Source organism: Portunus trituberculatus, chromosome 41, assembly GCF_017591435.1.
Source record: "Portunus trituberculatus isolate SZX2019 chromosome 41, ASM1759143v1, whole genome shotgun sequence".
In the NCBI taxonomy this organism is placed as follows: Eukaryota; Metazoa; Arthropoda; class Malacostraca; order Decapoda; family Portunidae; genus Portunus; species Portunus trituberculatus.
The window spans coordinates 30,662,299-30,687,298 of NC_059295.1; the positions used below are offsets into that span (position 1 = coordinate 30,662,299).

The 25,000-nt window shown below is 42.0% G+C and overlaps 1 protein-coding gene across 2 annotated transcripts in view; it reads right to left on the minus strand.

Annotated features, from left to right (window-relative positions):
• LOC123516428 (serine-rich adhesin for platelets-like) overlaps positions 1–25,000 on the minus strand; it is a 385,592-nt gene that overhangs the window by 344,934 nt on the left and 15,658 nt on the right. For both annotated transcript variants that reach the window (XM_045275696.1, XM_045275695.1), the window contains exon 2: positions 865–912. In XM_045275696.1, coding sequence (XP_045131631.1) covers positions 865–898 — 34 coding nt within the window. In that variant the 5' untranslated portion in view covers positions 899–912. The remainder of the gene's footprint in view (positions 1–864; positions 913–25,000) is intronic.

Below are 25,000 nucleotides of genomic sequence, written 5' to 3' on the forward strand. Positions count from 1 at the left end.
CACGTTTAACACACTCCCGACAAACACGTTACGTCAGGTTTCCCTCAGCGGACAGACAAATTTCCCTACAGAATAGTGTGAGGGAAGAAAGTTGAGTGGGAGCGAGTGGGAGAGGGAGGGAATGGGAGAGTACCTAACTGTTAACTTGTGAGAGGTGGAGACACTGCCAACTCCTCTGACACTCTTTGTGACGTGACACTCAGTGTAGTGCAGTGCGTGAATAGTGCTAGTGAAGTGGTAGAGAAATAGATTGTAGTAGAGAGAGAGAGAGAGAGAGAGAGAGAGAGAGAGAGAGAGAGAGAGAGAGAGAGAGAGAGAGAGAGAGAGAGAGAGAGAGAGAGAGAGAGAGAGAGAGAGAGAGAGAGAGAGAGAGAGAGAGAGAGAGAGAGAGAGAGAGAGAGAGAGAGAGAGAGAGAGAGAGAGAGAGAGAGAGAGAGAGAGAGAGAGAGAGAGAGAGAGAGAGGGGAATAAAGAAAGAAAAAGGTAAAAAGCAAGGAAGAAAGAACTATTAAAAAAAGAGACACAAGATAAAATAGTTCAATGAATGTATATAGAAGAAGAAAAGAAGGAAAGAAATGAGACAGAAGAAAAGTAAGACAGAGGCAAAGTAAAGGTAGACAGGAAAAGCAAAAAAAAAAAAAAAAGGAAAAAAAGAAGCGTCGTAAATGATTAAGGTCACTGAGAAGAAAAAAAATAAAGAAACTAGGAAGGGAGAAAATAATTAAAGGAAACTGAAAAGGAATAGGGAAAAAAGAGGAAAATAGGGAGAGTAGGAGAGACAAACAAGAAAAGTAAATGAGTTCGTAGGGTTCACTACGAAGGATGGAGGGATTGGGGTGGCACAGGTGGGGAAGACACACTTACCTGTAATAAGAGGAAGGGCGGCCCGCGTCATCATCCTCGACGTGTCACCTGAGAAGAAAAACAAGGCATGATTACCCGACTCTCCCTGGTAAACATCGCACTCACTCCTCACTCGCTCGCTCACTCACTCACTGATTTACACACTCTTCCATAAGCTCTCTCATTTATCCCTTATAAACACGACCATTCATTCACTTACTCATCCAGTCACTCGTACACTCACCGATTCAAATAATTTTCTCTCTCATTTACCCTTCACAAACACAACCACTCATTTACATAACCACACAACCACTCACTCATTCACTAATTCACTTTTTTTTTTTCACCGACTCTCTAAAATGCCCCTAAATTCACAAGCACAACCACTCACTCACTCACTCACTTACTCACTGACAAACGTCCTGCTATGGCCTCAAGCTTACTCTCAGATTCATTCACAAACGCACTCACTCACTCATTCATTCATACATCCATCCACCCACGCTCGTACGCACCGCCACAACAATACAGGTAGACTTAATGAGGTGATATCGATTTTCAGTCTAATCTACTACATCACTGTAATATTACCACAAAAAATTGCAACTAATTTTATCCCATCCTGGAGCTCCCTCACCTGACACCGACACACAACACAGATAATGACGCCCCCTTCCCTCCACCTCTCTCTCTCTCTCTCTCTCTCTCTCTCTCTCTCTCTCTCTCTCTCTCTCTCTCTCTCTCTCTCTCTCTCTCTCTCCTTTTCTTTTTCTCTTTCTTGCTTTCTTCACTAGTTTGCACTTCTCACAACTCTCCTTTGTGTATTACGTGCGTCGATGAGACCTTGGAGACTTTGGAAGAGAAGAAGAAGGAGGAGATGGAGGAAGAGGACGACGATGATGTTGACCACGACGACGAAGACGATAACGACGACAACGACAGCAACAACAACAATAGGAAGAGAAGGAGAGGAAAAGCCGTTCTATGTTAATCTACGACGCAATTGAACAGTTACAAGAAAGTCCTTATTAAGTTTGTCTCGCTACAAAGTGTTACCAGTTGATGACATACGCGCATACAAGGTGCAGGGAATGGTAAAAGTACGTGGGTGAGGCAGGCGTGTTGGGCCGGAACGGGCCGGGAATGGAAGCGTGCGTGTGGGAAGCTTAAAGAATCTGCTCATATCAGGAGGTGATGCTGGTGAACGAGTCAGGGAATGGTGCTGGGGACGGACTTACGAGGGAGCGAGGGTGTGATCTGGGCTCAGAGGGCAGTGCCGCCTCTCCCAGATGGCTGACGGGTCTTTAAACGAGGACCATCCACCAAGTTATGGGCGATAATTAGGTATAATTAGTATACTCGTTGCCTTGACGGTATCCTTTTAGCCGCTTCACCGGTCGGCGACCCCCACAGGACACGGAAGCAATCCCCACAGCCACGCCCACCCCTTCCCTGTACCACAGCCCTCGACTCCTCTGCTTGTACCGAACACCAGCAATTTCGCGCGAGAAGTGTCATCCGGGAAGAGAAATATTCAAAGACACGTCATAAAACCCTAAAGGATGTGACTGAGGCTAAAAAGAACATTTCTCAGGAGTCAGCGCGTGCAGGGCGCCGTGAAAGAATCCTGCAGGATCAGCGAAGGAGCGCCGCAGGGACGTAAAGTGGGACAATGCAGCCGCCTGTCATGCCAACGACGTCGCCACAGCTGTAAATTGGTGTCGTGTATTGGCGCGTCGAGGCCTGCCAGGCCACCGCGTCTCACAAAATATCGCGGCTTTATTCTTGTACATATTATTCTTCATGCCGGCCATCAGTCAGCGTAATGGCGCATATTCCCCACCCATTACTCGCTGAGTTACTCGCGCGCCCAGATGAAATGCTCTCAGGTGAGTTGTTGGGAGGAGATGCAGTCCCCCCGAGCCTGCCTGTCCCCCTAGCCCCCCAGCCTGGTTATTGGGAGAGATAACGGCGCCAATTTTCATGGTGCAGTGGGAGGAAACGTGAGCTAAAGCAACACTACCTCACTGATAAAGAGCAGCCGTCACAGTCCTCGCCGCGCGCCGCACCCCGTTTTTCACTGATAAGCGACTTGTGTTCCGCAGCTTCCTTGGGGTGTCGATTCTCCGATACTCATATGTGGAGGAAATGAGCCGCCCACCTGCCTTGCCCTGCCCTGCCCTACCCTGCCCTGCCCTGACCTCACTGGGCTGCTTCCCCATTCGCTCATCATTCTGTTTGTCCGCTTGCCCCGCCCTGTGTTGCTTAATCAATCACCACACCCTGTCTCTCTCCCGTGAACCTGCTCACCCCTCTCTGCACCTCCCGTCCTTGCCAGCCACCCGCAGTGACAGTACGTTGTGCCACGCCCTCCAAGCACCAACTCTAGCCTTACTCTATTCTTCTCAACATACGCACCGCATTACACCCTGAACAACAGTACGTGCCACGCTTCTCAATGCTTCCTCATCTCAGAGCCACCATTAAAAAACACTATATTACTTTTATATATTAAAAAAAAAAATTATGTGTGAAAAATCTAAAACTACTATCTCAGTATACATTCCAACACCTCTTCTTGCACCCCTAGGCTCAGTGCATCAGTCCTAAAAAGAGTACACACACACACACACACACACACACACACACACACACACACACACACACACACACACACACACACACACACACGAACTTGCTGGAGGTGCCGAGGGAGGTAGAACTGTGAGGCTAAAGGAAAGGAATGTGAAGGAAGTGTGACAGTTGTGAGGTAGTGAGTGGCAGCTTCGTGTGCGCGCGCGCGCGCAAGAGGGGGAGAGAGAGAGAGAGAGAGAGAGAGAGAGAGAGAGAGAGAGAGAGAGAGAGAGAGAGAATGGGGACGATGGAGTCATGAAGGGGAGACAGATCCTCGTTAGCACCGTCATCTCTCTCTCTCTCTCTCTCTCTCTCTCTCTCCATTACCTAGCGCACACACCTTTTTTCCCCCCGCGAGTGCAGCCACTAAGCGAGGAATCATCCTGCCTGCCAGCCATCACACCACCGTATCTTCCCTTCTCTCCCCTAAAACATGAATTCATAACACAGTTTAACACCGCTGATGAATGCAACTCGTCCTCTGTCGTGCGTGATGATAAAAAACAGAACACGAGCTCAGTAACTTTGACGAGGCGAGAGGAATGAGTTAACGAGGTGTTAAAGTACAGAGGGAAAAGACTGCAGAGGTGTGTGTGTGTGTGTGTGTGTGTGTGTGTGTGTGTGTGTGTGTGTGTGTGTGTGTGTGTGTGTGTGTGTGTGTGTGTGTGTGTGTGTGTGTGTGTGTGTGTGTGTGTGTGTGTGTGTGTGTGTGTGTGTGTGTGTGTGTGTGTGTGTCAGGAAGGGTAAACGCTTTTTACTGCTGTGTGTATGATGGAGTCCGCTTTTCTCTCTCTCTCTCTCTCTCTCTCTCTCTCTCTCTCTCTCTCTCTCTCTCTCTCTCTCTCTCTCTCTCTCTCTGTGTGTGTGATGTATATAGTGGCTATCATTTATTCTAAAAGAGTTTGGTGCTTTGTCATAGTGAATTTTGCTTTCATTTTTTTCTTTTTTTTGAGCGCAGGCTAAAGATGGTTCTCGGCACGTGACTGACATTGGCTGATCTAAGGTCATAAATGTGTATATGAAGTTTCTGCTAGCAATAAATAAAAATAGATAAATAAAAATAAAAACTGGTCATAAATGTGTACATGAAACTTCTGCTAGAAATAAATAAAAATAAATGAATGAAAATAAAAACTGTTTCAAGGCTACGAAACAATCAATTGATGACTTCCAAGAGAGTGAAACAAAAAGGAATAAAGACAGGCTGATCACTTTTCATTCAGGAAGTGTATTGATCTCTTTAAATTGTTCAAGTCAAAAGAGGGCGGAAAAGCAAAGGCAGGTGGAGAATCCCAGAGATAATGGTGAAATGTCTTCTTAATAATGTCCCAAATAATTTGAACAGAAGTCTCATACCAAAACGAAAAACCGAAGCAGAATCTAAATATATAAACAAAATAGATACAATAAGCTTTTTTCTGCTATCTTCTACTGATATCTTCACGGCTACTACATTTCTGAAGTCAATAAATGCATGCTTTCACAATCATACTGCCTCGCTTTTCAATAGTGATGCAAAAGTTAATCAGTTCCTTCACTTTTTCATTCCTTTTCCTGTAAAGTCTCTGCCTATTCCTCTTTTAATTTCCCTTCCTATGGCTTGAACTATTTTAAAAGAACATTTTTGAAGCTAATTCAAATTCCATTTTGAAAATCATTTGTACAACTTTCTTTTATAGAAGGGACTATGTATAAGCAGGTTGGGAGTTCCCGAGTTTAACAGAGAGAGGTATGAATGACTAAGAGTACTAGTTAACTCTTGCATTAGGGAGGTGGACAAAATAGAGATGAGAGGAAGAAGAAAGTCTTGTGTAGCAAGTTCGAGGGAGGAGGGGAGACACAAAGTTAGCAAAATCAAAAGAGCAGTTGACATGAAAATAGCGGTAGGATGGTTTCATTAGCGTAGGAATAGATAGGAGAAGAAGTTTGGTTTAGAAGATCACTGATAAATAACAGGAAGAGAGTGGGTGACATGACAGAACGCTGATGAACACCACTGTTAATAGAAGAACAGTGGCCGTCTACCACAGTAGCAGTAGAAAGATCAGACAGGGAACTTGAAATGAAGGTGCAGAGAGAAGGATAGAAACCGTAGTACGATACTCAGGCGATCAAAATTTTATGCCAGATTCTATCAAAAGCTTTTAAGGCAACCGCAAAAGTTTCACCGAAATCTCTAAAAGAGGATGACCAAGACTCAGTAAGGAAGGCTAGATAATCACCAGTAGAGCGGTCTTGACGGAAGCCATACTGGCAATCAGACAAAAGATTGTGAAGTGACAGATGTTTAAAAATCTTCCTATTGAGGCTGGATTAAAAAAAAAGCTAAACAAGCTAAATATTAAAGCTATAGAGCGGTAGTTTGAGGGATTAGAACGGTCATCTTTTTTTAGGAACAGGTTGAATGTAAGCAATCTTCCATCATGAAGGAAAGATAGAAGTCGGTAGATATAGTTGAAAGAGTTTGACCAGGCAAGCTGCCGGCACGAGAGCACAATTTTTGAGAACGATAGGAGGGACCCCATTAGGTCCATAAGCCTTCCGAGGGTTTAGGCCAGCGAGGGCATGGAAAACATAATTACGAAGAATTTTAACGGAAGGCATGAAATAGACAACTAGAGCAGGAGAGGGAGGGACAAGCCCTGCATCATCCACGGTGGAGTTATTAGTAAAGGTATGAGAGAAGAGTTCAGTTTTAGAGACAGATGAGATGGTAACGGTGCCATCAGAATGAAATAAAGTAGGAAAGATGAAGTAAAGTTATTAGGGATGTTTTTGGCCAGATGCTACAAGTCTCGATGGGAGTTGGAATTCGAAAGATTTTGACATTCTGCATTTATGAAGAAGTGTTTGGCAAGTTGGAAAACCGACTTGGCATGATTCCGAGGTGAAATATTAAGCGCATGAGATTCAGGTGATGGAAGGCTCACATATCTTTTATGGGCTACCTCTCTATCGTATATAACGTGAGAACAGGCTATATTAAAGGTTGAGAGAAAGAGTGAAGAATGTACGCCTTCATGCCAGACACTATCATCTCCGTTATGCGCACAGCACACATGCAGAGATGGGTCTCTAACAAGGAAGCAGTAGTCATTCTACGGAAAATCAGCATAATACCTCCTCCCTTGGCACGCCGCCTTCACTCGTAAAACACGATATCTTTTTTTTTATTACCAACAAACTGAATACAATCATATTAAACCGTATACATGTAAAACATTCACAAAAAGAACGCCAGATTCATACAAAAGAAGCGCTTGCGTGTAATCTTCCCTGAACACCAAGGCGAGGACGAAACAAGTAAAGCAGTGCAGAGCGATGAGGGAGAGAGCCAGTCATTTCCACCTTCCTTTGTTATGAAAGCACATAACCACACGGGAGAGGTATTACTGTCTTATCGCTGACGAGGAAAGAGGAGGGTGCATGGCAGGAAGCAGAGAAAACCAGAGACAGGATAAAGCACCGATGATTTGGCTGACATAAGGATGCAATTCAAAGGGTAAAAGTGATTGATGGTGATGAAATGACCTGCGTGGGCGCTGATATAAGAGGTGTTATCATTATCACTGCAAATGGTTAAAGGAAGTGAGGAGTATTCTTAACATCCTCCTAATGCAATTACTCATTTTGATAATTATGAACTGTGACGCTCGCTGTAGTGCCGTGTGTGTGTGTGTGTGTGTGTGTGTGTGTGTGTGTGTGTGTGTGTGTGTGTGTGTGTGTGTGTGTGTGTGTGTGTGTGTGTGTGTGTGTGTGTGTGTGTGTGTGTGCGCGTTTGCGAGAGAGAGAATCCGCAAACACATTATTTATACAAGATACAAACTACAACAGTAACAAGTAAACACCCCCCCACACACACAAACAAACAAACAAAATACAAACAAACAAACAAACAAACAAACAAGCAAACAAACAAACAAACACACCCACACACACACAAACACACACACACACACACACACACACACACACACACACACACACACACACACACACACACACACACACACACACACACACAGGGAGGGAGAGTATAAATCATGGCAGGCTTCCATATCGAACTCTTTTTTTATGCAGCTTCACGAGGCAGAAACAGCGCGCGGTGTGATGCTGGTGGTGGGACGATAAAAAGACACGAAACAACTGCTCTCACAACATAAACGTGAATACAAATACTAAAAACAATATCTATCATCATGAAGGGAAGGGCACAAGATTGGTCAAAAGGAGGAATAGTCTGTGCAGATGTTGGTTGCATGACGGCACTGAGACACAAATAGACGAAGAGACAGAAAGACAGGTTAAAACTTCGACTGGAAGCACGCAGAGAAGTAAGACATGTTAAAGACCTAGAGAGAGAGAGAGAGAGAGAGAGAGAGAGAGAGAGAGAGAGAGAGAGAGAGAGAGAGAGAGAGAGAGAGAGAGAGAGAGAGAGAGAGAGAGAGAGAGAGAGAGAGAGAGAGAGAGAGAGAGAGAGAGAGAGAGAGAATATATACCAACAGTATTACTCATTAACTCCTTCAGTACCATGACGCTTTTCCATATTCATTCTGCTTACTATTTGGTGATTTTAAATATCTTCAGAAACTTATGGGTGGATTACAATAGTGAAGACTCTAGCCATTAGTCTTCTGAACTTCATAGAACCTTCCTAATGTAAATGAAAGTGTCTAATTGTACACAGAGCTCAAGGTAATAATGTGGCCCAGTACTGAAGGGGTTAATTTTAACTAGAGACACAGAGACAAGTAACTAAAAGAACAAAGACAAACAGACGGAGACACGGACAGGTAAAAATCACGGCCGGAGACAGGGAGAGCAGGCAGACAGACAGAAAGATACAGGCGAGGAGACAAGACACAAACAACGGTGCTCTTATCATTTCTAACTTCCGCCACAGTTTTACCAGTAAGGCAAACCGCTGCTCTGCCGGTGATACTCCAGGCAGCGGGAAAGCACCACCAGGAAGGAGTGGCTCTCGATAGAAGCTTAAAGAGGATTTGGGGTGAACTCTTCCCTTCCAAAGTCTTATCTGCACCCACAACAACCTGTCCTCGCTCTCGTCCTCGTCTCTCTCTCTCTCTCTCTCTCTCTCTCTCTCTCTCTCTCTCTCTCTCTCTCTCTCTCTCTCTCTCTCTCATTTTTCATCTTCCCGATGCTTTTTTATCTTTCTCCTCATCCTCCTTCTCCTCCTTCTCTTTTATAACAGTCAGTCAGTCAATCCATAAATTCCTCTCCATCACAATCTCCTCCTCTTCTTCTTCATCTTTCTCCTCCTTCTCCTCCTCCTCCTCCTCCTCCTCCTCCTCCTCCTCCTCCTCCTCCTATCTTTCTTTCTTCCTTTCTTTTTTTCATTTCTTCTTTATCATCATCATTATCATTATCTTCTTCTTCTTCTTCATTTTTCTTCTTCTCCTTTTTCTTCTTCTTCTTCTTCTTCTTCTTCTTCTTCTTCTTCTTCTTCTTCTTCTTCTTTTTTTCTTTTTTCTTCTTTTCTTCTTTTTTTCCTTTCTTCTTCTTCTTCTTCTTTTCTTTCTTCTTTTTCTTCCTTTTTCTTCTTCTTTCTTTTTCTTTTCTTCTTTTTCTTTTCTTGTTTTTCTTCTCTTTTTCTTCTCTTTTTCTTCTCATTTTTCTTTTTCTTCTTTTTCTTCTTTTCTTCTTTCCTTTTGTTTTTTCTTCTTTTCTTTTGTTCTTTCTTTTTCTTCTTTTCCTTTTTCTTTTCTTTTTTCTTCTTCCTCTTTTCTTCTTTTCCTCTTTAGCTTTTCTTTTCTTCTTCCTCTTTTATTCTTCTTCTTCTTCTTCTTCTTCTTTACTGGGTTGGGAGGAACCTTCATCTTTACCATCCCTTTTTTTTTCTCTCTCTCGTGTTACATGCCAGATTGTGCAGCTTCCCATAAACAGCCTCTTAACGACCTACAGATATGATGTCCCTTGTTCTTCCTTTGTGTCCTTTCGTGTTGTCTTCTTCTATTTTTCATTATTTTTCATTTTTCTCATCTACTCTTATCTCTTCCTCTTTCTTACCTATGTTAATCTTCTTCCTTTAAGTCCCATTCCTTCTCATAATATTTTCCACACATCACCAACGCCTCCCAAATTCCAAGCATCCTCATTCCATCTTCTCGTCTGCTTTTCCTCTTCCTTCCCACGACACTCACTTTCTCCTCCTTCTCCTCCATCTCCTCACCCCTTTCCCTCTTCCCTAGCCATAAAACCCCTATAAAACGAGCCTAAAACGTCGGCAGGAGAAGACATTGACACGGTTGAGTTGTTACTTGAAGGAGCAGCGGCGAGGCAAGCACTTCAGGGGAAATCGGGAACACTGCTTCCTTCTTTTTCTGTTTTATATTTTTTCCCAGCAAGTGATTCGTGGTTTGTTAGTAAAGCAGTATGGTGGCGTTGTAGAGTTTCAATGTGGTAACTGTAAGTTAGTAGTGGTTTAGAAGTATGGTCTTTGTGAGGAAAATGCGTGTGGTGAAATGATTGATTGTGTTTCTCATGGTTTGTGTCAGGCGCTTACAGATGGTATTTTTTCCAGCTCCGAGTCGTATTGCCAATTATGATTTTAAGCACGCCGAGGAGAAAGGTGATTTATGGTTTCTATACCGAAAAGAAGGCAAACATTGAAATAATGAACAGCATGTAGTGTAGACAGTTACGTGAAGCGAGGCGGCAGTTGCAATATTTCTAGAATACAGATGCCACCAAATTCTCACTGAGGTTGAGAGAAAAAAAAAGAATAATTTTAATAAAATTTCGAAACCGGCACACACTGCGATATTCCCATTTGAACGAAACCCCAAAGTTGCTCTCTCTCTCTCTCTCTCTCTCTCTCTCTCTCTCTCTCTCTCTCTCTCTCTCTCTCTCTCTCTCTCTCTCTATCTCTATCTATCTATCTATCTATCTATCTATCTATCTATCTATCACATCACACACATCTCACACACACACACACACACACACACACACACACACACACACACACACACACACACACACACACACACACACACACACACACACGACTACAAAGAAAATACCACATATAATGCTATTCATGAAAAACAGTCCATGCATACTCATCATAATGAAGTGATGTATGATAAATTCTAGGAGGCAGCGATGGAAGAATGATATTGCCCTTTCTTCTGTCTGATAAGGTCAAAGGCAGGGATGAAAACAGAGCATCTCCGATCAGGCTAAAGGTAACCGTCACCGCTCACATCTCACCGAAGTAAATATCAAATGATAATAAATAGAATAAAATAAATTCGATAGCTAAATGACTTATCAGCTGGAGGGGGTGGTCTTTACTCCCGACGTGTCTTAGGAGCTGCCATATCCCACGTCGATAGCAAAAAAAAGTGGTATGAGCGACCGACCATGAAGTGAGGGTATTATGGACACGTGGCTCACCAGACCATACATCTACTCAATCACTCAGAGAGGAAGCCTCCGTAAGTGATTTGAAATTCCAGGCAAAACAATGCTACTTACATGAAAGATCATAATGCCTCAAAACAGGACGGCGCGCACTTCCATAAACGATCACCATAAGTTGAGAGGTAAGATACTGAACAATTCATCTGGAAGTTCGAATAAATCTGATCCAAGTCATTACACAAAATCACGACTACAAAGATTCTTGGCAGCGTTTCTGAGAATGCAAACTATCATGAACGCACTTCAGCGGCGATATTTCCTTTTATTACGTCGTTGAAATCTAGTAAATCATGTACTGGTATGAATCTCCTTGACTGGCGATATTAGATAAACCACAAGTGTTAATGACATTCCTACAGCTCCATAGGTTACTGTGCTTGATGTTTCCAAGTAACTTTTTGGCTAAACCAGTTTTTTTTTTTTTCTCATATATATACGGGAAAGTGCGTTAGCAGAAATGAAAATTTTTTCATCGGTTTTGAATGCACGCAGAACACCCAACAAACACTCGTTACTTTCTACTTGTTCACTTGTCAAGTGCTGCTCGTTACTCGCCTGCACCTCATAGCAGTTGTTTGGAGGGCATAGCATGAGTGCACTGACAACGCTTTACTGTGTGCAAAAGCTTCGTTTTTTAAGGTTAATAAATCTGAGTTGAAATATATGAAAATATAGTTGAGTGCGGCAAAACAGTGCTGATCTATAACAGTGTTCTTGTGACAGTGTGTCTAATCAGAGGCTCCCAAACTTTCCTGGTCTTTCCCCACATTTGCCAGTGAATACATAATAATTTTCTCTTCCCCTTCACCTGAAGACCCACATTGTTCAATAAGGTTTTACTGAAACTAAAATGTCATTGGTAGGAAAAGAACAAATAATTTCTAGTTACTGTGAATGATGCAAACTGGAACTCTATGGCCAATAGGGAGTCACAACTATTGTTTTCCAATTTACTTAGGTCATTTGTCTCCTGCAACTCGAAAATTCAGAGAGGGTAGTTCTTTACCTCAAGGCCGCTTTAGTTTCCTCCTGAGAGGTGAGGAGCATTCACCGTGAACGCCACCATGGTGTGAGGCGCCGCCCCCCGTGACCCTGCGTCGCGGGAGGGTCACTCTAACGTCCCATCAAGGGCCGTAACTCTGATATACTGATACTCGAGTAACATTTTTCTTTGTTTCTTGCTCCCAACCTGACCCTTGGCTTGTCTTCCGCCAACCGAGGTGGCGGGACAGACGGCTTGGCTCACACAGCATGTGACGTGCCAACACTCTCTCACCTAAATAAGAATTGACTGCACCATTTGAGTGGAAAAACAAAGCGAATCAATCCTTTATTCGTGATCGTCATTTCCAGCCAGAACACCAACAACACCAACTGACGACAGATAGAGACAACGAAGAAGTGTTATGTGAGGAGTGAATGTCAGGCCAAGCCAAGCAAATTCATCAGACGCTACCTGAGTTAACTCCATATTTCCTATCGGCCATACCTCTCAACAGCGAGTTTAGTTGAACACAAACCGTATGAGCGGCACACCTATGTAGGCACTGGTGCAAAGGTGCGATCAATGTTCACTACCTGCAGAACGACAAAAACTAACGGTGCATGAGAACTGACAAGAGTGAACAAAAAGAGAGAGACGAAGGGGTTCAGATCGCAAAACTCTCACATCCTGACCTTCCTTCCCTCCTCCACTTCAGCAACTCCCTGCCCTCTCGCTGTCTTTCCTCAGCACCTGCCTGCCTCCTCTCAGCACCGGCCTGAGAGCTCATCCTCTCGTCCCGCTCGGCTCAGCGTCTGGCCCGTCTACCGTTGTTCCTTTTATTCTCCTCAGATATGCACGCCCGATGCCTCAGCAGAAAGAGAATGTATTTTTTCTCACACACCTGCATGCAGCTTCCAACTCGCTCGCCCCACTCAAAACTCCAACATTAACTGAAACATCTCATCATTCACTACTCTCATTTTCGTCCACCCCAAGAGAATATTAATGTGCTTATGAATATAATTAAAACATCAAACTGAATGGCATGCATGTGACACTCGCTGTAAGACTCCCAGTTTTGTTTATTTTCAAGAAGAGCATCATTCTATCCGCTAGGACACACTAGGCTTTCCTGAACGGCGGGTGCGGGAGGGAGCAAGCCGTCACATTTGGTCCTTTTATTGCTCTCTCTGCATTCTTCCCTCACGCCACCACGAGCAGTCTCCCGGCCGTCAAACTTTATCATTTCCTGCATTTCTTTCCATTTTCTGTGTTGCGAATACTATCATCATACGCTGCTGGTCAATGGTGTCCCTTACTTAACTAGTCTCGTATTCTTCTCTTCTTTTTTATATATATTTTCTTCCACTTCCTCTTCTTTCTCCTTATCATTCCTATTATGTTTTTATTTCACTTTCTCCGCCTCTTCCTCCTTCTTCTCCTTTCCTTCATACGAGTACTCCTTTACGTCCACCTCATATTCCTATGCTTCAGATTCCTCCTCCTCCTCCTCCTCCTCCTCCTCCTCCTCTCATTCTTCCACCTCCTACTCTTCGTCCACCCCACCTTTCATGTTTTATTCTTGTTCCTCCACTTTTAACTCCTCCTCCTCCTCCTCCTCCTCCTCCTCCTCCTCCTCCTCTTCCTCTTCCTCTTCCTCCTCCTCCTCCTCTTTCTCTTCCGCCTCTTCCTCCTCTTCTTTCGCCTTGTCTTTACACGCCGCCCTTCGTAGTGAACCGACGCTAACGGAGCAAACTTTCAAGATTTTTCAACGCCTGGGCGTGCACTCCTCCATGGTGGGGCCACGTCCACACACACACACACACACACACACACACACACACACACACACACACACACACATACTGACGACCTTCCTAAAACTTTTATCTTCAAGGGACGCTGGATACTTTCTTCTTCAAGGGTAATGGATAATACTTAGTACGATGGAGATGCAAGACGACGGAGAGAGAGAGAGAGAGAGAGAGAGAGAGAGAGAGAGAGAGAGAGAGAGAGAGAGAGAGAGAGAGAGAGAGAGAGAGAGAGAGAGAGAGAGAGAGAGAGAGAGAGAGAGAGAGAGAGAGAGAGAGAGAGAGAGAGAGAGAGAGAGAGAGAGAGAGAGAGAGAGAGAGAGAGAGAGAGAGAAGCATGTCCCTATAAAATGTAAATGTTTTGACGCATAAATCATACTAAAAAAGTAATGTCTTCTCGTAGCTTCACTAAAACCTCTTTACTTAAGTCACTTTATGTTCGTCTTCCTTTTTCTATTATTAAAGTCTATTTGCCTTGCGAGATAAAACATGAAAGTAAAGAAAAGAGAACAAAAGAACACCTACACAAAACGTAGAAAGGCTAGCGGCGTAAAAGTGATAAGAAAAAGAAAGTTTAAATTCCATGTCTTTCAAAACATCACTTGGAGACGGAAAGGAAAAGAGGAAATTGTGGCCAAGTCTCCGTTTGTCATGTTTGCTTTGTTTGGTCGCTTTTCCTTCCGTGTGTGTGTGTGTGTGTGTGTGTGTGTGTGTGTGTGTGTGTGTGTGTGTGTGTGTGTGTGTGTGTGTGTGTGTGTGTGTGTGTGTGTGTGTGTGTGTGTGTGTGTGTGTGTGTGTGTGTGTGTGTGTGTGTGTGTGTGTGTGTGTGTGTGTCCAACGCAGCCCCTCCATCACTGGCTTGAGTAAATCTCACACGGATCCCAGACAACGCGTGCTGGACATCATCTTGCATCCCCGTCCCTTATCTCAGGACTGACCGGGGTGGACACTGAAACGTGGAGCGAACACTGGGGAATTAAACGTGCCGGTCGCAAGCCACTCATATATCAACGCTTTGCAATTCACTCTCACGTACAAAAGCATAAATAGATAAGTGAAATGCCAAGCAAAGCGCTACATGGGATATGATTTATACTTCGCAAGTACACACATTTAAAAAAAAATAAATAAAATAAAATAATAAATATGTAAGTAAATAAATGAGATAGCAAACACCCTCATGGAAGGCAAGTTACATAACAAACAGTTCCTCACATATATACACACAAACTAATAAATAAATACATACACAAAATCTCTTTCTATGCTATTTCCCCACCCCAGAAAATAAATATATTAAAAATTTCAGTAATAAACAATAAGATAATACATCTAGAATAAATACATAAATAGCTGCAAAAAAATAATATCCTTATCCAAACTTTTAACTTTCCTCAACATTCCCTGTGCTGTCCTTTTTACGTTCTATAAAAAAAACTACAAACACCACCACATTTTTCTCCTTCACGCTGCAGCTGCAGGAGTTTCAATCTCATTAAGCATTCCCCGCTGCCTCCGCGCTTTTTTAAATTGCAATCAACATCGGACTTGTATGTATATATAGAGGCGCCTCGTTTCACTCCTGTGCGAGATGGATAGGATGAAAAATAAAAAAAAACAAAAATTACTAAACTTGAATACTTTTTTTTCGCTCACAACGACAAATGATTCCGGTAGATTGTTATTGTTTCGTTCCTACTCAGAGTGATATGCAATGTTAACAAAGAAAGTCTATATTCTCTCATTTTTTCCCACTAAGTCTAATGGCACTTGGAAAGAATGGTGTTGATGCATTAGCGTTATTTCAAATGAGCGTGTTATTTTGTGCTATGGCCAAAACACTTTTTTTCCATCATTACTCTGACAAATTTGAAAGTTCCTCTTTACGGAATTACTCTCGGGATTCGGAACGGTTACAGTTTCCAGCTTATACTAACGGTATTTTATATCACAGTTATCTATCAGAATGAGAAGAGGCGGAAGAGAGACTTATGGGCTGAAACTGGAATGCAATATATTATCGTTTTTCTTTTTTATGTTATGGCCTATTAGTGCCTGTAAGAATACTTGAAGAGTATATGTGGGGAAGAGCTGTTTAACTTCCGCCCATTTGTGGCGCAGGTATCTTTATTTATAGTGGTACCCATATTAGGGCCCATATCACCACCCAAACGCATCTTTGATGTAACCACCAAGAACTTGGGTATCATGGTGACATGTAGGTAACTTTAAACCACACGACAAATTGCATAGCTTCAAAGCGGTATGTGTTGGGATTCGAGTCTACGCGTGGATATCTGCCCGATATCACGCTCACTACCTTATCGACTACACCACCGCCTCCCTCTAAAGTATGCTCTGGTATTTCCACTGCAGGTCTTATTCTGAGAGGATCCTGAAGTCGATACATAAGAGAATATTATGCCTATAACTATCCTACCAGCTTTCCCACTCTTTTGCCCTTTAATCAAAATCCTGTAACACTTTACCAACCTATGAGTAAAAATACTTAGTTTTTCACTATTAAAAAAACCTGCGATCGATACTTAGGAGAAATATACATAAAACTCCTGCTTCACCCTGATCTAGCCTCCTATCAACCTTCCCATCCCGTTGTTTTATCATTCAGTCATATAAAAACTTTACGGATTCTTTATAAAACTGATACCAACTTAGCCAACTTTAATCAGAATAAAGTACACAAATAAATCTCAAAATTCCACGTTACATTCCCGGAGCAGTCTCTCAGCTCATGTATTACAATGTATTACCAGTGTGAGTTGCCTCAAGAGCCTGAGCTGACAGAAAGCCATGAATTAGCAACGCCCATAAACAGAAGATAAATTATAAGTATTCACGGGTAGTTATAGTGACGTGTAGCAGTTAGTGCAAACAGCAACAACACACTCGGTACACAATCCTCACAGTTGTTGTGCGTGTGTATGCATTCCCTAGCATATTTCATTTGTTACAAGGCCATTATTCTTCACCACTGGCGATCAAAACAGGACATTCATGTACTGGAGCTATTTCTTTTCCAAGGAATCAAGGCAAAAATGTTTATTTTCCTGATTACACAATCCAGAAAGCAAACTGTTATGGTTTATGATGCCACTTATCACACTGGCTCTCTGCGCAGCTCTTGCCCCGCTCTCCGATCCTACTGGTATAATAATTCTGGCAAATTGTCATAATCATGTACGTCTCACTTAGAGTTCTCTCATATTTTTTATTATCTATTTACTTATTTATCTTTCAGTTTTACACTATTCCATCAAATGCGGCACTGCACTCATGCATATTTTCATTCAACTAACCTGAGGTGGCACATGCTACAATTTCCTTGTTCCTCATGAGTGAAACTGCGACAATAACAATATACAAAAAAAAAAAAAATACATATAAAACAATAAAGGCATAATAAATATAACATAATGAGTAAGACATGCATAGTTCAGGAAGTAATACCATTCCTTGCATTCACTCACTAAAAGTCAGTGAAGAAAAACATCTTTAAGCAGAGTACGTGCTTTCACAACTCAGAGCGCGAAGCCACACAGACTCTCTCCGGAACACAAAGCTCACGACGGTCTCAGCTTTATCCTCCTTTCAGAAAACCCACAATTTGTCTCGCGCGTAACCAAGGGAATGCGTAAAGAAAGGAAGCGTCCAGATTGAAGCTCATCACAAAAAGGTTCTTCGGGATGGAAAGAAGCGTGTTTACATCTGAGTAGTACAAAGGCTCCTCTCCATCTCACTGCAGACGATGAGCGACGAGAAAGGGAGTGGGGAGGGAGAGGGGAGGAATATGTAGGGAAGACAGGAGGGAAGGGTAGGGAGGGAGTTGGATAATACTCGTACAGGAAAAAAGATAAAAGAGGGGAAAGAAAAATACAGCGGAGGGAGGCGAGGGGGGATGGAAAATACAATCATTAATAATGGATTCCCAATAGGGTGGTGCCGCGAGTGTTATTGTAAACACTCGCTGCTCTACGGGAGGTAATTGAACTTGTGATAAATGCCCTGACATTACACTGCTATACCTGGTTTTGTTTTTCTGCCCATCTGTTAAAACCTCTCCAATTGCTTCTGTGGTTGTATGTTTATTTATACAGCTAAAAGATTTGTTTTTCCAATCTATCTATGTGGTATTATTAAAGCTACTTACGAGTATTATATTCTCTATTTGTCTATTCACATACGCAATGTCACATCCGTTATTATGTTTTGCTATACGTTTGAAGTATTATGCCTTCCTATATATATACGATATATTAACGTATATATTTCTGCTTTTTTGTAGTATCCATTTATGTAGTATTACAACAGTATCATTTTTACTTCTTCACTTGAAGTTAAAACGCCTCGGGTTTGAAAGCACTGGGGAACTTGTATGAAGGGTTATGTGAGGGAAAGATCCTCACAGAACATCTTGCGGAGACTTTGATGCCGCAGCTGGAGCAATAACAGACAATATTTCTTTTTCCAATTGCAACCAGATTGTCAGTGGCTCTCAGAATTCCAAATTCCTACCCGCCCAGACTGCAAAACGTCCACAAAGACCTTGGTAAACTTGAGAAGGATTAAGAAGAGTTATGTTAAGTTATATTAGGTAATGTGATGTGAGGTGAGCTGAGGCAAAGTGAGGTGAGGTGAGGTATGAGGTTACGGTAAGGTGTTAAAGTAAGACAATGATACATATCAAGGAAAGGTAAGGTAAGGTAAGATAAGGTTTAAGGAAAGGTAACGAAATAAGGTAAGGTAAGGTAAGGTAAGGCATGCAAAGATGGGACACAGTAAGATAGATAATGTAAGATTAGGTAACAGAGTAACGTAAGGTGATGTACGGCAAAGTTGAATAAGGTAAGGAAGGGAACATGCTGTCATTATAGTTCACTGCGGTGTTCAACTAATGATGATCAACATGGTTACAACTGGAAAAAATAAATATATATTGGCAGGCCACGCGATTCAGCGCTCTCACTGTCCAGTTTTTATTTGATAAAACTACTTCTTGATAAGCACAGATAATCAGGTTATAGTAATCCTGGTGATGATCATATGAGTATGATAGCTGATAATCAGGTGAGTACAATGGATTTGTTGTGTTAGCAGCAGCAGCAGCAGCAGCAGCAGCAGCAGCAGCAGCACATTGGATCTGCATGGTTTTTACCACTTTTCTGCGATTTGAACTAATTCGGTGAACACAATTAGAAGTTTTCCAATCAACTTTATTTTGAAAATCGGAAATTAAGATATCTATCTAATATTAATTAATTTTATTGATTGATTTATCTTTACTCAAATATCAATCTATGTATTTAATTATCTATTTTTTATTCAATGCTTGTTTTATTTTTTTCACTATTGTTTCCTTTTAGTTTCATTCACATGTGACAAAATAAACAAGAAAATGCTTTGTACTTACAAAAAACATTATCCACCTGCATCTAACCCCGCCTCTCCCAACCGCCACACTGCATGACAGCAACAAAATTTAACCTCACATGCTTGTCGCACAGCGGCGGCTTTCCCAGGCGTAGTGTGGATTGCCAATGAAACTGTGATTCCTAAAATAGAACATTCACGAGGGATTTCAAAGCTTATATTCTGAAACTCCCATCATGATACAGTAAATATCCAACACCCAACAAAAATAAAAGCTCATTGGGACCATGTTGTCTACTTTTCTTATTGCCTGGACTTTATCAAACAGTACTTAGTTATCTTTCATTCAGGCAATGTCACGTGACGGCTTCTTGCACCTTCATTTATGTTCTAATATATAAACAGAAACTGCATTTCTTTTTTTTCATATTTGATAGACTGACAGACTGAATATGGTTCCACAAATACATTGTCACATAAACTTACAATACTGATCTGCTCACTGCAAAACTGCCGTCAACCAGAATCCAACTCACAATCTAAATTTAGACCACGAGTCGAGAAACAACATAGCTATCAAAACACTTTCCGGTGAGGTTCTTTTAGGTGTTTTGGTGGGATTCGCTGCACCTGAGACCACACCAACGAATCGCGGCATGACAAACGCTTCCCTATACATAGACATGAGTGAAAGGCAGTGGCTCGTACAGTTTTACAGGCTTTCAATACCGTATTTTCCAGGCAGTCGCGCGCCCCTCTCCTTGTTATCACTCAGACTGCCACCGCCCGTCCGTCTTGCCCTCCCGCTCCCCTTCGTCCGCCGCCCAACTTCACCAGGTCGCTTATCTTGAGGTTCCGCTAAAGACCCCCTCGGCTATCAGTCTTGACCCCATGACGCACGACTTTAGGGACTCCCGCCTCATGCTATCTTAAGCCCAACTCGCTCTCCTCCTCCTCTTGTTTCTTTCCCTCTCCTCTTCTCTTTTCCCTGCTTCCATTTCTCCCCTTCTCTATTCCTGTTTCTCCTATTTCTGTTCTTTTTTTATTAGATGAACATAACCTTTGCTGATCCTGTACTATTGTTTGACAGAGACTATGGAAGCAATTACATTCCATAATCATTCTCCTTGTTTTGTAATTGGCTTTACATAAATTTCCTTGGTTTCATTATTATTCATTGTAGTTATGACAACGGTAGCCGCGTTGGTGGTGATGGTGGTAGTGGTAGCAGTGGTGGTGGTGGTGGTGGCAGTAAGGTGACGAAACTGGTGCTGGTTATGGGGAAGATGGAGGGGAGATGGTGATGGTGGTAGTGATGTGGGCGGAAATGACGGTGTTAGTGGTGGCAATAAAGTATACATGGTGGCAGTGATATTAGTCGTAGCGGCAGCAGTGGTAGTAGCAGTAGCAGTAGTAGTAGTTTCTGTGTTATTCCTGTTTTTGTTGTTGTTGCTGTTGTTGTTGAAGTCAAATCAATGGTACTATAAATATAGTAGTAGTAGTAGTAGTAGTAGTAGTAGTAGTAGTAGTAGTAGTAGTAGTAGTAGTAGTAGTAGTAGTAGTAGTAGTAGTAGTAGTAGTAGTAGTAGTAGTAGTAATAATAACAACAATAATAATAATAATAATAATAATAATAATAATAATAATAATAATAATAATAATAATAATAATAATAATAATAATAACAATAGCAGCAGTAGTGGTAGTAATGATGGTGTTGATAGAATTGGGAAAAAATAACAAATCGGGGGGGAAGGAGGGTTGAATGCATGGGCGGGAGGCACTGTAGCAAGGAACTTTTCAGGAGTGTGGATAAAGGTGTGTGGGTGGCGGGCGGAGGGCGGAAGGAATAGCCCGGGTGGAGGGGATTGAAGGGAGGGAAGTGCACGGTGGGGCCAGACTTAGCGATCAATACCTGTACAACACAAACTAACACCACCAAGGTGATGAGAGTCGGAGACATCACCTGGTCGTCTTGGGAATGCGTAAAGGTGTCGTAAATCTTGCCTATGATACAAATATCATTTAAGGACAATATGACTAAAGAGAATACAATTAAGAAGATTGTCGACAACGATTAAAAATACACAATAAAATTTACGATAACTAGAAAGCGACTAAAGAACTTTGGTCACTGATACAAAAAACCTAAGGACAATAAAGCTAATGGCAATGAAATGAAGAGATATAGACAATGGACATTATTAACTAAAAAAAAATGAATAAATAATTAAGATAAATGGAAATTAACTAAATAGCTCTGCTAGTAAAGACAATGGGAAAGAAAAATGGGACAACACTCAAATCAACCAAATAATTCAAAAAGATTAGAAACTATCTAAAAAAAAAAAAAAACTGACCTCTTACACAATCATTACGTATGACAATACGATTAAAGGTAATAAGAAAACATGTGAAAAATACAAATAACTAAACAATTGCATACAAATAATATGAAAGATTTAACATCTAGACAATAGGAAGTTAAAAAGCTTTAAACAATATTTAAAAGTTCAACCGAAGGCAATAAGAGTAAACGCAATAAAAAAAAATATATGATTAATAAATAAAGTTAACTGAACAATCACGAAGAATAGAAAAGAGAAGTCTCCAGAAAAGAAGAAATTAGTAGACAGCTTCGAGAATAAAGAATAAAGAAGTGAAAATAAAAAAGGATGTTTGACCAATAACAACAGAGAAGAAAATACAAAACACAAAATAAACAAAATAGCGGCAATAAAATAAATATCTAGACAATAAGAAATTAAATGAAAAGCTCCGTATGAAACATAGAAAGTTTTGAACAATGGAGAGAGAGAGAGAGAGAGAGAGAGAGAGAGAGAGAGAGAGAGAGAGAGAGAGAGAGAGAGAGAGAGAGAGAGAGAGAGAGAGAGAGAGAGAGAGAGAGAGAGAGAGAGAGAGAGAGAGAGAGAGAGAGAGAGAGAGAGAGAGAGAGAGAGAATAAAAACAAAACACATAAATTAAAAGTCACATTCAGAGATATACACGAGTACATATATTTCGTTTATTTGTAGTTTGAGGTGCAGTTTTGCCCTTTCTAACTTTAGTAACACACACACACACACACACACACACACACACACACACACACACACACACACACACACACACAGAAGGGTTGCTAGCCAAGACCCCACACCCACCAGACAGCAAGGTCACAACTCTTCGACTTAGCTTATGTCTGCAGGGTGGAAAGAGGCGACCATACTAACCCTAACAGTCCCCACCTGGCTCCGAACACAAACCTCAGCTCCCTTCCCTTGCCTGAGTGACGAAGGTTAAAGCACAGACTGAAGTAAAGAGATAGGCGACGCAAAAATCTGTGATATTGCGAGTACTGCACGACTGACTTGACTCTCGCTATAAGAATCATGAACTACTAACGTAATGAATAAGTTACATTAGTGTGGCTAAGATATGTTAGACTGTAGTTATAGTTAGATGTTTTCTCTTTAATTTTAGCATTTCATATCTTGAGAAACGGCCAATTGAGCTAAGAAAGGGAAAACAAGCAGAGAAAAATATGATAACTATTTAAAACCTCGGTATTTTGTCACAACCCCAAAAAATAAGTAAATAAGTAGGCATTAAGATAATAACATTACTGACAACAACCACCACTGAAGAAAATATAAAATAAAGGTGGATCTAATCATCACTTGGAAGTATTGAGATCATACAGTGCACTGCCAACTACTCTTTGTTCAGACGTCCACTAAAAACAAAAAATAAATAAATAACTCTCACAGTGTACAGTAGGATAAGCGAGTTCCTTTTATGAAGACAAAACACCACCAGCTGGAGCGGACACAACTCGACAGGTGGACCAAAATCCCACGCGACACACACACACACACACACACACACACACACACACACACACACACACACACACACACACACACACATGACGCAATGGGCTATAAGAGTATATCACAACACACTTGTCTTTGTTAGGGCAATGGTAACTTTATCCACTCGCCCCACACTGTTATTTGTTGTGTGTGTGTGTGTGTGTGTGTGTGTGTAACTATAACCTTGACTGTGACAGAATCGTGTGTACATTTCCGTTACTGACTGGACCTCAAAGTGCTGGAGTTTATACGTGTATGCACAGCTGACTTGCTGCCTTGGACGAATCTACACACACACACACACACACACACACACACACACACACACACACACACACACACACACACACACACACACACACATACAGACAGACAAACTTCTGCATGCGTGCTTGAAAGAGAGAGAGAGAGAGAGAGAGAGAGAGAGAGAGAGAGAGAGAGAGAGAGAGAGAGAGAGAGAGAGAGAGAGAGAGAGAGAGAGAGAGAGAGAGAGAGAGAGAGAGAGAGAGAGTGTGTTGCGAGCATTTTCAACATTTCTGCATGACACACACACACACACACACACACACACACACACACACACACACACACACACACACACACACACACACACACACACACGGGTGACACCTCACGGAATTTGGGTCATAACATTCGCTACCAACCAATATCCATCTTAGAAGTTGACCTCTACAAATGTTGCAATGTTCCAGCACGGGTCTTAAATCTCATCCTTACAAGTCAGTCAGTCAGTACCCACCAGCACCCCCCCCACACACACTCTCTCTCTCTCTCTCTCTCTCTCTCTCTCTCTCTCTCTCTCTCTCTCTCTCTCTCTCTCTCTCTCTCTCTCTCTCATACACATGCACGCTACCACTTTTTATAGCTTCATCGAACACACTCCTGCACACAAATATACTTGCACTCTTAAAATATAAGCACGCTACAGATCAAACCAAGTAAATACCCAACAAACATTCATAGATGCAAGTACACTTAGGCATAAAATAATCATAAATGCTTTGCTGGTTCTCTCTCATCACGCCTGATTCAAGACTGTTTTCCTACTAATGATGTAGGAATTTTCTTTATCTATCACAAAAATCTCAAAATACCTTTGAAATCCACGTGTAATTTCAATTAAAGTTTTTGAAAAGTAATCGTTGTACGCATAAAAAAAAGTTCCAGAATATGGTACTATGATTTTACAGTAACCCAAAGGACGGAAGTCTCCACATTCAGCCAGGGAAGCAGGAGCCGAAGCTCTGAAATGACGGAGGTGAGGCATGCGAGATAACGAAGATTAGTTCCTGAGACGAGGAGCTCAAGTCAATAATACGAGTAGATCATTGAAGGTCTATTATAATGAGCACATGGAGAGAGAGAGAGAGAGAGAGAGAGAGAGAGAGAGAGAGAGAGAGAGAGAGAGAGAGAGAGAGAGAGAGAGAGAGAGAGAGAGAGAGAGAGAGAGAGAGAGAGAGAGAGAGAGAGAGAGAGAGAGAGAGAGAGAGAGAGAGAGAGAGACTTTCACGATGCATATACGCAAAATACGAAAATACACGGATTCCCCCTCCAAGTGATAATTTATTTCGAAGTTCCACGGACGAAAAACGTAGGCAACTGACAAGCTAATTATGGGCCGGTGAACGCAGTGTTTTAGGAAGCGGTGGTGGGACAGGAGCAGGAGTGGCGGGCGTTGGGTGGACTGGTGGTGCCGCTGCTGCTGGGAAGTTGCGCGCGCACCGTTCACCTCTCTTACCTGTCCGCGAAACACCTGAGAACACATGGCAAAATTCACGAAGGAAAATTGCCTCTGTCAGTCGGGAGCGCACTCAAAAAAAGAAAGTGTAACGAAACACGCTAGCCTCACTCATACCCCTTCCTCCACCCGTCAGACTCTCTCTCTCTCTCTCTCTCTCTCTCTCTCTCTCTCTCACTGCGATTAATTTCAAGACTACAGGGACAATTAGCCGTTTTCTCAATAATGTTGTTCCAGTTAATAATGTAATGATTAA